The sequence below is a fragment of the Astatotilapia calliptera genome, chromosome 23, assembly GCF_900246225.1.
Source record: "Astatotilapia calliptera chromosome 23, fAstCal1.2, whole genome shotgun sequence".
Lineage (NCBI taxonomy): Eukaryota > Metazoa > Chordata > Actinopteri > Cichliformes > Cichlidae > Astatotilapia > Astatotilapia calliptera.
In genome coordinates, this window is record NC_039323.1 from 21,403,706 (window position 1) to 21,419,221 (window position 15,516).

Below are 15,516 nucleotides of genomic sequence, written 5' to 3' on the forward strand. Positions count from 1 at the left end.
AGGAGGGCTTTGTACGCATCCCGGAAAGAGGTGTAGCAGTGGTCAAGTAGCCGGTCTCCACGAGTGTTGAAATGGATGTGTTGGTGGAGTTTTGGTAAGACTTTCTTCAGGTTTCCCTTATTAAAGTCCCCTGTCGTGATAAAAGCTGCCTCTGGGTGTGCGGTTTCCTCACTGCTAATCGCGCTGTACAGTTCCCTGAGTGATTCGTCAGTGTCGGCTTGTGGGGGAATGTAAACAGCCGTAATAATCACTGCTGTAAATTCCCTCGGTAGCCAGAATGGCCGGCACTTAATCATCAGGTACTCCAGGTCCGGTGCGCAGAAGGATTTGACCGGGTGCACGTTCGCATAATCACACCAGCTGTTGTTGATCATGAAACATACACCACCGCCTCTGCTTTTCCCAGTAAGATCCTGTGACCTGTCCGCGCGGTGCACAGAGAACCCCGGTAGTTGTATTGCGGAGTCCGGTACCTTGTCCGATAGCCAGGTTTCTGTGAGGCAGATCACGCAGCAGTCCCACATCTCTCGCTGGAATGAGATCCGTGCCCGAAGCTCGCACAGCTTGTTCTCCAGAGACTGCATATTAGCCAGTAATAAACTGGGTAACGGTGGTCTGTTAGTGCTCCGTCTCAGTCAAACCAGAACGCCAGATCTTCTCCCTCTGCGTCGGCGTTTGCGGCCTCCAGGGCCAGAGAACAAAGGCGTCTCAGGTGAGATGAATGGGGGTCTGCAAACGGAGCGTCCGTGTTGCAAAACTTGAACTCCGGAAAGTTATAAGAAAGACCGTCTTTTATGTCCAGTAAGGTTTGTCGGTCAAGGAGACATGTGCTACTCGCGAAAAAATGAAGGAAAAGTAAAATTAAACACAGAAAAAAGCTGTTGCATGGGGGAGCTCACGACGAGGCTGCCATACTCGGCGCCATCTTGAAGTCTGGGACTTCTGAAAGAAAACTGCCAAATTTAGCACCCTGTGAGCCTCATTTGTTTGATAAAATACAGTTATTGTGAGTCAAAGTTATTAACTTGGCATAGGGTTTTTCTTCAACACACCTAAACACTTTTAGCTGCCTAACAGCAGTTACTTTAAACTCAAAAGGTTTAATATGTAAGCTTTCACCTTCTGAATGTTAGTATGTACGGTTAATAAATATATCATGAATATGTGGCAACACGAAGGGGAAAATGTGGAAAAGAGTGAGGAAGCAATGATGTCATACACACACACACTAGAATGCTGGTGTGGCAAGTGGGAGCTTAAAACCTTTTACAATTGTAAGGTGTTGGGAGATTTTGAGTTTTGTGTTATGTTTATTTGTAGCTTCATTTAAAGGAAGAAGAGCTTATGAGTTGTACAACTGCAGGAAAGGGAAGTGAGACATTGTGTGCAGAAAATAAGTGCTGTGACAGCTAAACAGCTACCTCCTGTTTCAACAGATAAGCTAACGGTTTTTCCTTTTAAGGAGTTGTTATTGAATTCTATACATGCCACGCCTATTGTTGTTCGAGTATAAACTAGAGTGATTCCTCTGTGACACACACATAGTGCACACGTTGGTGCAGATCGGATCGTGTCGGGGCATCGCCCATGTACATGTAAAATCTTTGAGTCTGTGTTTCTTGCCTCCTAAGAGTTTTCTCCTCACATAAGGGAAACTGGACAACGCCCAGTCACCTCCACTTTAGCTCTTCAGCTTCCGAGTAAAAGAAAACGAATTATTAATGTATCCAAAACAAAAATCAAATACACACCCTCTGTGGTTAGCACTACTGCAGAAAAACACTGGTTATCTGCAGCTAGAAAAATGGCCTCCTAAAAGGGGTGTAACACAAAAAATGAGAATTTACAAATAAAACGTTGAGAAACCAAATGTACAAACACAAAACAAATTACATTTTCTCTTCTGAGCAGATAACTTCCCAGCGCTTAAACGCTAATCTAAAAACCTAAACCTAAAAAAGCCAGAGGAATGTGCAAAGATCAAACATTCAAACAAGTTAGTTGTGCATAAGACAAAAAGTGACTCAAGCTAATTAATTCCCTGCCAGTTACTGAAATGGGCAGAAGAAAACCTAAACAAAAGAAGATAGTTGGCAAAAAAAAAAAAAGACAAAGCACAAAGAACATAAAAAGGCAAAGCAGCAGCACTTCTGTAAAGGTAGCCCAGAGAAGCAGTTGTGGCCCGGCTGTAACAGAGCGTTTTCACTCCCGAGGCGTAACATGTCGACGTTTTGTCACGTCCCGCGGCGTTCCTGAGGAACGCGAAAGGAGACCTTCGGTGTTCTTATGGCTGGAATCCAGTGCAATGACGCTCCGGCGGTAATAGACGTTCCAGCCCTGTATTCCAGTCCTAAACCTAACCTTATCCCTAGCCCTGACCATAACCTTATTCCTGGCTTTAACCAGGACTTTAATGATGTTAAATAGCGTGTTTCTAAGCGATTTGAAGAAAAAGAGCGAACATGTGTAGATTCAGTCCAGACGGTTCTCATATTTCCTCTTTTTTCCGAGGTCGTCATTTAGGAACGTGGTGGGTAGCCGAAAACGTAATATGGTGACGATTTGTCACCTAGCGTAAAATGTTACGCTTTGGGAGTGAGAACGGGTTGGCTGTAAAGCTATATCAGTCGCCCACTACTATATAATGATCCATCCATCCATCCATCTTCATCCGCTTTGTCCGGGGCCGGGTCGCGGGGGCAGCAGCCTAAGCAAAGAGGCCCAGACCTCCCTCTCCCCAGCCACCTCCTCCAGCTTATCCGGGGGAATACCAAGGCGTTCCCAGGCCAGCCGAGAGATATAATCTCTCCAGCGTGTCCTGGGTCTGCCCCCGGGCCTCCTCCCGGTGGGACATGCCTGGAATACCTCACCCAGGAGGCGCCCAGGGGGCATCCTTGTCAGATGCCCGAACCACCTCAGCTGGCTCCTTTCGATGTGGAGCAGCAGCTGCTCTACTCTGAGCCCCTCCCGGATGGCCGAACTTCTCACCCTATCTCTAAGGGAGAGGCCAGCCACCCTTCGGAGGAAGCTCATTTCTGCCGCTTGTATCCGCGATCTCGTTCTTTCGGTCACTACCCACAGCTCGTGGCTATAGGTGAGGGTAGGGACGTAGATCGACCGGTAAATTGAGAGCTTCGCTTTTACACTCAGCTCCCTCTTCACCACGACGGACCGGTGCAGCGTCCGCAATACTGCAGCTGCAGCCCCAATCCGTCTGTCGATCTCCGGCTCCCTTCTCTATATAATGATGTTGGAGGAAATAATTTATAGCTCTAGGATTGAGAGCAATAAATTAAGTTCAAAATGAAAATTGTTGGATTTGGAGAACCAGATTCAAATATATGTTAATATTAATATTAGTTAGTATCTTTAACTGTCCTCTAATCTTCTGCTTTTTGAAAATTGTGATAATAAACGTTCATACATTTTCAAGTTTCGTATATGAAATAGAAATTTCATTCAAGTTTTGATGTGTTTGAGATATCAAAATTGGTCTATTTTGAGTTTTTGGTGAGTTATCAGCTACTTGAACAAGTGAGCATAAGGTGTGTGTTCCTGAATACTAACAGGTACTGACAATGAAAGGGCAGTCCTGTCATGCAAATAGGTTTTGAAAGGTAAAACTCACATCTCCAGCATATATTTTCCAAACTGTTTGGATCCCCACCACTCTGACGAACTTTTTGGAGTAAATCAACTATGGATCAAATCTTCATCTTCATCCTGCTACTGCTCAGCTTGTCTGCAACTTTTTCCAAGTACGTTTACATTGACCAGAAAATGGATTGGCGTCAAGCTCAGATTTACTGTCAGCAGAATTACACAGACCTGGCCCCTGTCAGTAATGAGAAGGATAATGACAAACTTCAGCAGCTCTCCAGCAATGTCAATGACTTTATCTGGATAGGACTGGTAAGAAATTCCTCAAACCGAAAAGAATGGCTGTGGTCAGGAGGTGGAGCACCAACCTGGTATTTGTGGGAACCAGGTCAGCCTGATGACTATCTTCTGGGTCGTGAAGACTATGGCTGTATGTGGGAAAGCAAGTGGTATGATGCAAGCCTATTATATAAAATAACCTTCTTCTGCTACAGTCCAGCAGTGGTGAAGCAGGAAAAGACTTGGGAGGAAGCTCTGGAGTACTGCAGGGAGCACCATGATGACCTGGCCAGTGTGGCATCAGAAACTGAGATGCTGCTCATTCAGAAAGAGCTGAGCAAACATAACACCACTGAACATGTCTGGACTGGATTGCGCTTTCTGGCTGGGGACTGGCTGTGGGTGGACGGACAGGAGATGGACTATGAGGCCTGGGGTGAAGAAGGAAAACCATCATGTCCACATGCCAAGATAAAGTGTGGAGCCTTACAGGTGACAGGAGGGAACAAGGCTGTTTGGGACGCTCATGACTGTGAGGAGAGACTACATTTTATTTGTTACTGAGCTTTGTAATATTCATTTGAATTTCCTTCAATTTACTTTGGATATTAGATAGTAGTAGATTATTTATCTCATTTGTTTATTTGTATTTTTATGCTTAATGCTTAATTATCTAATTTTTATTGTGGGAGAATGCCAAAGTCACCTGCCAGTAATTTTCAAACAGCACATTTAACCAATGATGTTTCTTTTCTTTTCTGGAAAACAAATATAAAGGTTCAGACTTAGTCTTTTTTTTAAGATTTCTCTCTAGTTTTTGCACCTTTGAATGGCTAAATAAAGAAATAAAGAAATGAAGGTTTTGTGACTTAGAAGTCACTTAAACCAGACTGAGATGGTTTGGCCTTAAACAGGCCATTCATGTACAAAACCTCTCCAATGTGGATGAATTAAAACAATTCTGTAAAGAAGAATGGGTCAGAATTCCTCTACAGTGATGTGAAAGACTAATTGCCAGTTATTCAAATGCTTGATTTTGTTTCTTGCTGTCAAAAGTGATATCAGAATACTTTATTAATCCCTGAGGAAAATATGTGGTTTCCGTTACTTCAAGACAATAAGAACAGTAACTGACTAAACTAAATAAAACAACACAACTTATTGCAAAGTTACTAAATATAAAAAACAGCTCTAATATATACAAAAAGCTCATTTAAATGAGGTGGGCGCTGGACCCTATCCGAGCTACACAGGGCGAAACACCCTGGACAGGTCCCCAGTCTGTCATAGGGTTAACACATAGAAACAGTCAACAATTTGCATTCACATTCACACCTTTGGGCAATTTAGGTTTAACCATTTAACCTAACCCCACTCACTGAATGTCTTTGGCTGTGGGAAGAAACATGTAAAAATATAATACATTTTAAACATATAAGAAAAATTTATATATACAATTAAAAATTGTACTGTAAAGTGTAAGGCTGTATTATTTTGTTATTGTAACTATAGAGGATGTGCAGATACTAATTGTGTGCAACCACTGCAGTGTGTACTGAAAACTAGATAGAGGAATTTTATAGCTGCAGGTAGGAATGATTTTCTGTGTGCATTTGTAATGTAATCCACTGAACGTGCTCCTGTGAATAGCCGGAATGTCATGGAGTAGATGGGAGGTATTGTCCAGCATTGTCCTTATTTTGGACAACATCTGCTTCTCTGACACCACCTTAAGGGAGTCCATCTCCATCCACACAACATTATTGGGCTTGCAGATCAGTTTAGTGAGTCTGTTGGCATCTGTGACCTTCAACCTGCTGCCCCAGCATGCAACAGCATAGAGGACGGCACCGGCCACAACAGACTCAGAAAGTCCTGAGCGTTGTCTGACAGATGTTGAAGGACCTCAGCCGCCTCAGAAAACAGAGACCACTCTGGCCCTTCCTGTAAAGTGCAGTGGTGTCTTTAACCAAGTTCAATTTATTGTCTTTGTGTATTTCAAGGTATTCATAGTCCTCCACAATATCCAATTCGACCACCTGGATTGAAACAGGGGTCACTGGTTTCCTGGTCCTCCTAAAATCCACAATCAATTCTTTGGTCTTTGATACATGTGCACAACAACAATAAATCTACTAACTGGTACAACCACATTTCTTGTTTCACTCAGGGCCAAGTAGGATTTGAAATGCTTCTTTTCTCTTAATAAAAGAACTCATTATTTAAAAAAAATGGATTTTGATATTATTTTCAGGTTGTTTTTGTCTAATATTAAATGTTTTTGATGACATGTAAGTATGATGAATGGGTTAGGGTTAGAAATTAGGATGGGGCAAATACTTTCATTTAACTTTTCATAACATTGTATACAGTCATGGCATCGTTTATCATACCATGTGATACAGTTGTGCACTCTTTCACATGAGGCCTGTGGACTTTTAATTTAGTGGATTTTCAGAAGCAATTAGACCATTTACAGACAAAAACTTAAGCTACAGATTTTCATTTTTCCAGGGTAGTGACTTTTGGGGCTGGGTCGGCTTCCTTAGCGTGACTGCGATTGTATTTTTGTTTATGTATTTTTTTATGTATTTTTTTGTCAGTATATAAAAGAGTGAACATAGTGAATGTATAATATGGTCCTGTGCTATGGTTGCTGCAGCTGATGCTTTTTTAAAACCTTTTTGGGAGTTTGCTGTGTCAGTTTTCTCCCACATACTGTAAATCAAACCTAGAAGCAGCAGGTGAGCCATCTCTAAACTGGAGTGAAAAAAGTTATCCCGGGGAGAAACACACCAAAACTTCAATTATTTGCGGTCAGGTGAAGTGGATGTTTTGAACCAACATTTTGAGCAATGTTTCCAAACCTTCTGCAGCATCCGAATAGGAAAGTCAATAAGGAATGAAAGTTTCCAGCTAATACTATATTTAGTGCGTAGTGCAACAAAATTGTTTGGTTTGCAGTACCCAGTAACTGACCAAGTCTCTGCATGTTGTGTATGGCAGGGCACATCCAAAACTAATTCCTCATTTTGTATTCAGGCAGGTGGTTATGTAACAGTGCAAATGCCACATGTGAGGTTTCAGAAACTGCTGGGCTTGACAGGGCTTTGACTGAATTCTTTTTTTAAACTATCCTACTTTATAAACCTCACTGTAAATAGTAAATCTATGTAATAGGAAAATGTAGAACATGTTTTGATAAATGTTATGATTGTAACAAAAGGATAAAAATTAAATTAAAAACAATTATATACAGTCCTCACATTTTGTCACAGACACACAAAAGAAAATACATTAAAAACAGAAAAAGAAGAAAAGGAGATGGAAAGGCAGACAAGGGAAAATACCTTTAAAAATATTACTCTTACAATCTATAATTGTGTTTACAGTACAGGTATATTAATTTCCCCTGTGTGTTTAAAATTAAATTATGGGAACAGTTTGAAGCTATATTATTCTTTAATGGTCTTTTTATGGTTTTTAATTGTCTTTCAAATTCTCATTCATGTGTTGTTTTCCATCATGGTAATGGCATGACAGTATGAATGATGACTTCATTTGGTTCTCTAATGAGAAGAAAGCAATGGTTACACTTTGCTGTATGCAAACTAAAACATTTGTTTGGTGTGCTCACTTCCAATAACCTTTGGCTTTACATCTACCTGTGTTTGCTTTCTAAGTCTTGGTCAAACCTGGAGGAGCGTGATGTATAAAATACAAACAGAAGGAGAGATTTAAAGGATATCAGTTCCACACAAAACTACTTAATAACGTTAGCACGGGACATGCAACATTGCAAAAATTAAGAAAGGCAATCCAATGTATCAAAAGACAAATGTCTAGTATGGTTAAAGAAGAAGCAAAAAGCTGATGGAAATTACAAATTAAATATTCTCACACAACACATGGAGCTATTTCTCTTCAGTCTTCCAGTTTCTTCTATTAACATTGCATTTGTTTTCGAGGAAAGATAATTTCATTATATAAAACAAATTAATTTGTCTTCTTCCTGAATTGTGTGTTCTCTAGCATATCAAGACTATCTCGCCACTCACGCAGCTCGGGTTAACGTAGCTGCCACTGTAGTGGAGACCAGATAGGCAGGCCGTGGGCTGGGTCCCCTCCCACACCCGTTTGCTGATTTACTGCTGGCCACTCCCCCAGTGTCCCTCCCATTGCCCCGCCTCTGTGAGTCCTGGGCCGGTGGAGGTTGACTATCAGGAGGCGGATGTTATATTCTGGTCTCATTCACAACAGACTCCAGAATATCTGTTTCCTACCCAACAGGGGTAAGGTTTATTAACAAGACATGCGACTCAGATTGGCCCTCTGCCATGTAAACAATAACATACAGCCTAACGATCTGGCCCAACACTCGTTACTTGTGTCACACTCTAAAACGTCTGTGCAGCAACACAATCCGTTGTGGAATGAATCGTCCTGCAAACAATAATTCACATTATTACATCCCTTCTCTTTTTTTTATTTATTTTTTTTATTTTAAAACATCAGAAGTCCTTGTTTTTTGTTTTGATTTGTCCTTCTTCTTACTGAGGGACAAAACAATATGAAACACTCAAAGAATACAAAAGCATTTCACTATTCAAACGTACATTTCTGCAAACTATAGTGAACATCAATTTCCACCGAATACACAACTCTTCCCCTCAAACAATACAGGCTGTCAAGTCCTCATTATGTAACATAGTCCTTGTACCCAAGTGGCTGAACCACGTTTCGGCCTGACCTTGTCCTGACACCCCCTGAAACCTCGTCAGTCTTGATCTGCTGCTCACGAGTTTCTGACTGAGCTGTCACTGAGCTGCTCAGCACCCCAGTGTCTGTCATGGCGTTTTCTTGATCTATCATGCCTGCATGTCTCAGGTGCGTCCGATTCCTCCTCAGGACACTTCCAGAGTCCAACTGCACCTCATAGGACCTCGGGTCAACAGTCCCAATCACCACTCCCCTGCTCCAAGTGGAATGGCGGTCAAAAGGCTGAACTCTGACACTGTTCCCTAGCTTCAAAGAGTCCATGTCTCTTGCTGATCGGTCATAGCACACTTTTTGGTGCTTCTGTTTCATCTCCAACTCCCGCAGGGCTGGAATGACTTTTGTCCTTAGCAGGCTCGTCCTGGTTCAATTTCAATTCAATTCAATTCAATTTTATTTATATAGCGCCAAATCACAACAAAAGTCGCCTCAAGGCGCTTCATAGATGCAGAGAAAAACCCAACAATCATATGACCCCCTATGAGCAAGCACTTTGGCACTTTGGGAAGGAAAAACTCCCTTTTAACAGGAAGAAACCTCCGGCAGAACCAGGCTCAGGGAGGGGCGGCCATCTGCTGCGACTGGTTGGGGTGAGAGAAGGAAGACAGGATAAAAGACATGCTGTGGAAGAGAGACAGAGGTTAATAACAGATATGATTCAATGCAGAGAGGTCGATTAACACATAGTGAGTGAGAAAGGTCACTGGAAAGGAGAAACTCAATGCATCATGGGAATCCCCCGGCAGCCTACATCTATTGCAGCATAACTAAGGGAGGATCCAGGGTCACCTGGTCCAGCCCTAACTATATGCTTTACCAAAAAGGAAAGTTTTAAGCCTAATCTTAAAAGTAGAGATAGTGTCTGTCTCCCGAATCCAAACTGGAAGCTGGTTCCACAGAAGAGGGGCCTGAAAACTGAAGGCTCTCCCTCCCATTCTACTTTTAAATACTCTAGGAACAACAAGTAGGCCTGCAGAGCGAGAGCGAAGTGCTCTAATGGGGTGATATGGTACTACAAGGTCATTAAGATAAGATGGGGCCTGATTATTTAAGACCTTGTATGTGAGGAGCAGGATTTTGAATTCAATTCTGGATTTAACAGGAAGCCAATGAAGGGAAGCCAAAACAGGAGAAATATGCTCTCTCTTTCTAGTCCCTGTCAGTACTCTTGCTGCAGCATTTTGGATTAGCTGAAGGCTTTTCAGGGAGTTTTTAGGACATCCTGATAATAATGAATTACAGTAGTCCAAGTAGCCCAAGTAATAAATGCATGAACTAGTTTTTCAGCATCACTCTGAGACAAAAATGTTCAAAAATGGACTCCAAGGTTCCTCCCAGTGGAGGCCAAGGTAGTGCCATCCAGAGTAAGAATCTGGTTAGCAGTTGTCACACATGGAAATCAAATGTGTGATAAGGATTCAAACACAAGTGTAACTTATGTAACAAGAAGAGTTCCCAGATGGTACAGTGGACACATGTGCGACTCCTGTGATTACAGCATCTTTCTTTCAGTTTAACGAGTGAACCATTGTTACACCCCTGAAAACAGGGGGAAAAGAATCACGAGAGTGATTATGACTTGCGTCTCTCATGCAGTAGTTTATTGCAGTGAAAATGAGCAGAAACGTTTCACATTCTGTACTGCTAAATGTCACATGGTGGAAGAAAAACACTAAATAATAAACCGAAATACTAAAGTCCTTACTATACATATACTTGAGCAGGTTTCCTGACAAAATGGCTGACAATTGCGGCGTTTTTAGCTCCTGCAGTTATCTTAATGGCCATTACACAGTACAAAACTGAGGCTCAAAACCGCCACGTATATGTGCACAAAACTGTAATATAATGCTTCTAACGCTTACAACACAATGAAGGATTACCTCTTAAATATCTTAACAGTGTACACATTGGAGATATATCAACTTTTAAACACTTTTACCTGAAAACAGGGGGGAAAGAATCACGAGAGTGATTATGACTTGCGTCTCTCATGCAGTAGTTTATTGCAGTGAGGAGAACATGTGAAAGCCCCCTAGTGGAGAATAGAGACACTACTAATTGATCCCAGAAAAGGCTTACTAGCCGATCACTGATGTATAGATTGTAGTTCTCTTAAGTAACATGAAAGCCATTAATATAACATGAAAAATAATAAACTCTTAACCATTTTCTTACCATATTTACATTATTTTCGTCCTTATATCAACTGATATGAATTAGTATTAATTGAACAGTTTTATATGCAGTAGTCCTTCAACCTGTCACACCATCAGGTCGTTCAAACACACGTTAAAGTCCGTTTGGCTCGACACCACCGAACAGAGGCAGCAATATAACATAGCTAACATTAACAGTGCAGTGAATCCTGCTTGTGCCGTGATATTCAGGACTGCAAGCCGAGCGGCATCACTGACTTTCTGTCATGAATCGCCGTGCGGCAGGCAGGAGTAGGACCCAAAATGCAGGACTCACAGGCACGAGGGAATAAACTCAAAAGGCAGCTTTATTGCTGAAGAGGCAGAACATAGGAAATACAAAACTAAACTGGGAAAACTACAAACTAAGAACTCACAGAGAGACACAGGGAGATCCACACACGGCATGAGGGACGACGTCACGCTGAACAGAGGGAGACGCAGACAGAAATACACAGAGGGTTAACGAGGGAAGTGGGAACACACGGGGAACACAGGTGACACTGATAATCATAACGAGACAGGGCGGGGTGAACTGAACACTGACAGGAGAGGTGAAACAGGAAGTACAGAGGTTCAGACAGGAGGAGAGAGAGCACGAGTAGAACACCAACGTAACAGGCAGGGGAGACACGGAATAAACACGAAAGGGGACGAGGGCTCATAAATACATAGAGGGGCACACATGGGGGGAGAGAGAGCACGGGGAGAACTTAGACATAAAGGGCAGGGGAAACATGGAATAAAACATGGAGAGACGAGGGCTCACAGATACACAGAGGGGCACACAGGGGGTAAAAGCCATGAAGGGAAAACACTTAGGGAACAACACAACAGGGCAACTCAGAAAACATGGTCTAAATAAGGAACAAAATACAAACATACAAGGAAACTAAGAACACTGGGCCAACATGGCCCAGGACCATGACAGTACCCCCCCCTCAAGGGCTGGCTCCAGACAGCCCAAACACAGAAAAACAAACCCAAACAGAAAACAACCCAGGGCGGGCGGCGGGGGCTCAGGACGGAGGGCCCGGAACAGAAAACAAAAGAAGAGCACAGCAAACACCGGAGCCCAAGAAAATAACCCAAACACAGAGCAGTTCAGGGGGCCGACCATGCGGAAGGCAACGGCGGAGACGTGGAAACAGTTCAGGAGGCCGACCGTGCGGAAGGCAACGGCGGAGACGCGGAAACAGTTCAGGAGGCCGGCCGTGCGCAAGGCAACGGCGGCGACGTGGAAACAGTTCAGGAGGCCGGCCGTGCGCAAGGCAACGGCGGCGGTGAAGGAGACGACGGAGCAGTTCAGGAGGCCGACCGCGCGGGAGGCGGCGGCGACGATGACAGCGCTGGTCCGGGGGCCGACCGTGCGGAAGGCGACGGCGGCCACCCAGGAGAAGAGGGTCCGGGGGCCGGCCGTGCGGAAGGCGACGGCGGCCACCCAGGCGAAGGCGGTGCAGTTCAGGGGGCCGGCCGCGCGGAAGGCAGCGGCGGCGGCTCTCCAGTGTCAGGTGTACTGGCCGAGGCCCGGTGGGCACAGGACCAGTCGAGACGGGACCAGGCGAAGCACAGGCTGAGGCTGCAGCAGACGAAGGCTCTGAGGAGGCTGCAGCAGACGAAGGCTCTGAGGAGGCTGCAGCAGACGAAGGCTCTGAGGCCGGGCCAGGCGTAGCAGAAGCAGAGGCTGAGGCTGGCCCAGGCGATGACGAAGCGGTCGCAGATGGCGGCTGGACAGGCTCCTCGGGCCCTCCAGCGGAGACAGGAGGCTGAACGGGCCCCTCGGACCCTCCAGCGGAGACAGGAGGCTGAACGGGCCCCTCGGACCCTCCAGCGGAGACAGGAGGCTGAACGGGCCCCTCGGACCCTCCAGCGGAGACAGGAGGCTGAACAGGCCCCTCGGACCCTCCAGCGGAGACAAGGAGGTGCTGGCCGGGCTCACTGGAACCCCCAGCGGACGAGGTAGATGGCGGCGTGGGAGCCACGGAGTCCTGGATGAGCTCATCCGAGCTTCCAGCAGGAGCTGATGTAGAGCTAGAGAGGTTTGGGACCCCTGGCTGAATGTTAAGCCGAACAGAAGACCGTATCGCTATCGGGGACTGGGCCAATGGTTCAGGTGCGAGCTGAGCTACTGGAGAGGCGGATGAGAGTGGGAGCTGAGCTACTGATGGTGGTGAAGTAGATAACTGCACAGGGGACTGAACTGATGTCTGTTGTAACGGAGGTGGTGAGAGTGGAGTAGGCAGTGGAGTAGATGACTTCACAGGAGAATGAACCAGAGGTGAGTGCACAGGAGATTGAGCTAGAGGTGGTAGTGATAGTTGAGGGGAAAGTGGAGCTGGTGATTGAGTGGATGACTGTGCTAAGGGATGCGGCACTGGGGACACTGGAGACTGCACTGGGGACACTGGAGACTGCACTGGGGACACTGGAGACTGCAGTGATGGTTGTAGTGGAGGTGTAACGGGTGAAGGAGTGGCTGAAGTGGCTGTGGGTCGGACGGCTAGTGGCTCAGCTACGGGGTATGGTAACGGCAGGGCTATGGGTTGAATGACTGACTGAGTAGCAGCCTGAGTGGCTGGGTGTAGTGACGGTTGTGGTGGAAGAGAAACAGGTGGTAGTGTGGATGATGGAGCTAAGGGCGACTGAGTGGCAGACCGAACTGATGACTGAAGCGATGGTAGAGGTGAAAATGGAGCTTGTGGTGGAGTTAATGGCTGAGCTAGCGGGGACACAGGAGACTGAACTGAGGGTGGCTGCGAGGGAGCTAACTGAACCGAGGGTGGCTGCGAGGGAGCTAACTGAACCGAGGGTGGCTGCGAGGGAGCTAACGGGGCTGTGAAGGGCTGCGAGGGAGCTAACTGAGCTGTGAAGGGCTGCGAGGGAGCTAACTGAGCTGTGAAGGGCTGCGAGGGAGCTAACTGAGCTGTGAAGGGCTGCGAGGGAGCTAACTGAGCTGTCGATAAGGCTGATGATTCCTCTACCAACTGAGCTATTGATTGGGCTAAGGATTGAAATAAGGTTTGTAGTAAGTCAGGCTGTGGATGTGACTGTGCTATGGGAAGCGAGGCTGAATGTGGTGGAGGTGGCGACTGAGCTTCGGGCCGGGCGGCTAACAGAGCTTCGGGCCGGGCGGCTAACGGAGCTTCGGGCCGGGCGGCTAACGGAGCTTCGGGCCGGGCGGCTAACAGAGCTTGGGGCGAAAATGGTGGTGGTGGAGTTGGTGTCTGGGCTACAGGCGGCTTCTGAGCAGGAAACACAGGACACTGAGCTACAGGTGGCTGCTGAGCAGGTGACACTGGAGACTGAGCTACAGACGGCTGCTGAGCAGGGGACTGAGCTGAAAGCGGACGGGCAGCTGACTGAATAAACATAGCTCCAGAATAAACAGTTCCAGATGAAACAGTCTTAACTCCTGGGTCCGAAGGAGCATCAGAAGCACAGTCTTTTGAACCAAAGTGGAAACGATCGCTCTCGAAATAAATACTGTCATTTTCTGGAACAGGAGGAACAGAAGATCTAGAGTTCATGAAGCCGACGTTAGCGGCCTTGGGGGAAACGGTACGTTTATCCCTCGACGCAGAAGGCGAATGTAGGGGGACTTTGTCACTCACCCTAGGCGGTTGGTCGAGAAGAGTCCCAGGCTCCTGCTGTGAAGTGGAAACGCTGGGTGAGTCGGGCGGCACGATAATAATCCCTAACATCTTGTAGAAGGCTTGTGCAGGCGTGAGCTGATTGCTTGCAGGCTCGTAGTAATCCTCCCGGGACCGGCTGGAGCGTTTTCTGCGAGACCTGGGCGTCCGCGGAGAGGAAGCAGGTGAGTGGACCGAAGGGTAAGCAGCTAGTGAGGAGCGGCAGCACGGAGGCCCTCCAAGCGCTAGCCGAGTCCCGTCAAAACGGGAGCTGCGCTTCCACGGTGAGTCCGCTGGATCCATTACTGGTGACGTCGTACTGTCATGAATCGCCGTGTGGCAGGCAGGAGTAGGACCCAAAATGCAGGACTCACAGGCACGAGGGAATAAACTCAAAAGGCAGCTTTATTGCTGAAGAGGCAGAACATAGGAAATACAAAACTAAACTGGGAAAACTACAAACTAAGAATTCACAGAGAGACACAGGGAGATCCACACACGGCATGAGGGACGACGTCACGCTGAACAGAGGGAGACGCAGACAGAAATACACAGAGGGGTAACGAGGGAAGTGGGAACACACGGGGAACACAGGTGACACTGATAATCATAACGAGACAGGGCGGGGTGAACTGAACACTGACGGGAGAGGTGAAACAGGAAGTACAGAGGTTCAGACAGGAGGAGAGAGAGCACGAGTAGAACACCAACGTAACAGGCAGGGGAGACACGGAATAAACACGAAAGGGGACGAGGGCTCATAAATACATAGAGGGGCACACATGGGGGGAGAGAGAGCACGGGGAGAACTTAGACATAAAGGGCAGGGGAAACATGGAATAAAACATGGAGAGACGAGGGCTCACAGATACACAGAGGGGCACACAGGGGGTAAAAGCCATGAAGGGAAAACACTTAGGGAACAACACAACAGGGCAACTCAGAAAACATGGTCTAAATAAGGAACAAAATACAAACATACAAGGAAACTAAGAACACTGGGCCAACATGGCCCAGGACCATGACACTTTCAG

General features: G+C 46.1%; 1 protein-coding gene across 1 annotated transcript; it reads right to left on the bottom strand.

Annotated features, from left to right (window-relative positions):
- Positions 1-10,186: 10,186 nt before the first annotated feature.
- LOC113015933 (leucine-rich repeat extensin-like protein 5) lies at positions 10,187-14,785 on the bottom strand. The gene is made up of 3 exons (XM_026158312.1): positions 14,465-14,785; positions 12,862-13,657; positions 10,187-10,194 (listed from the first exon to the last, which is right to left on the bottom strand). The coding sequence occupies exons 1-3, from the start codon at positions 14,783-14,785 to the stop codon at positions 10,187-10,189; spliced, it is 1,125 nt and encodes a 374-aa protein (XP_026014097.1).
- Between the last annotated feature and the right edge of the window lie 731 nt (positions 14,786-15,516).

Excerpts from the sequence above, each read along its gene's own strand:
- LOC113015933 (XM_026158312.1), bottom strand. The coding sequence starts at position 14,785 with ATGGATCCAGCGGACTCACCGTGGAAGCGCAGCTCCCGTTTTGACGGG. Across the intron at positions 13,658-14,464 it reads TTCTCGACCAACCGCCTAGG|GTTCAGTTAGCTCCCTCGCA; the intron begins GTGAGTGACAAA and ends CAGCCACCCTCG.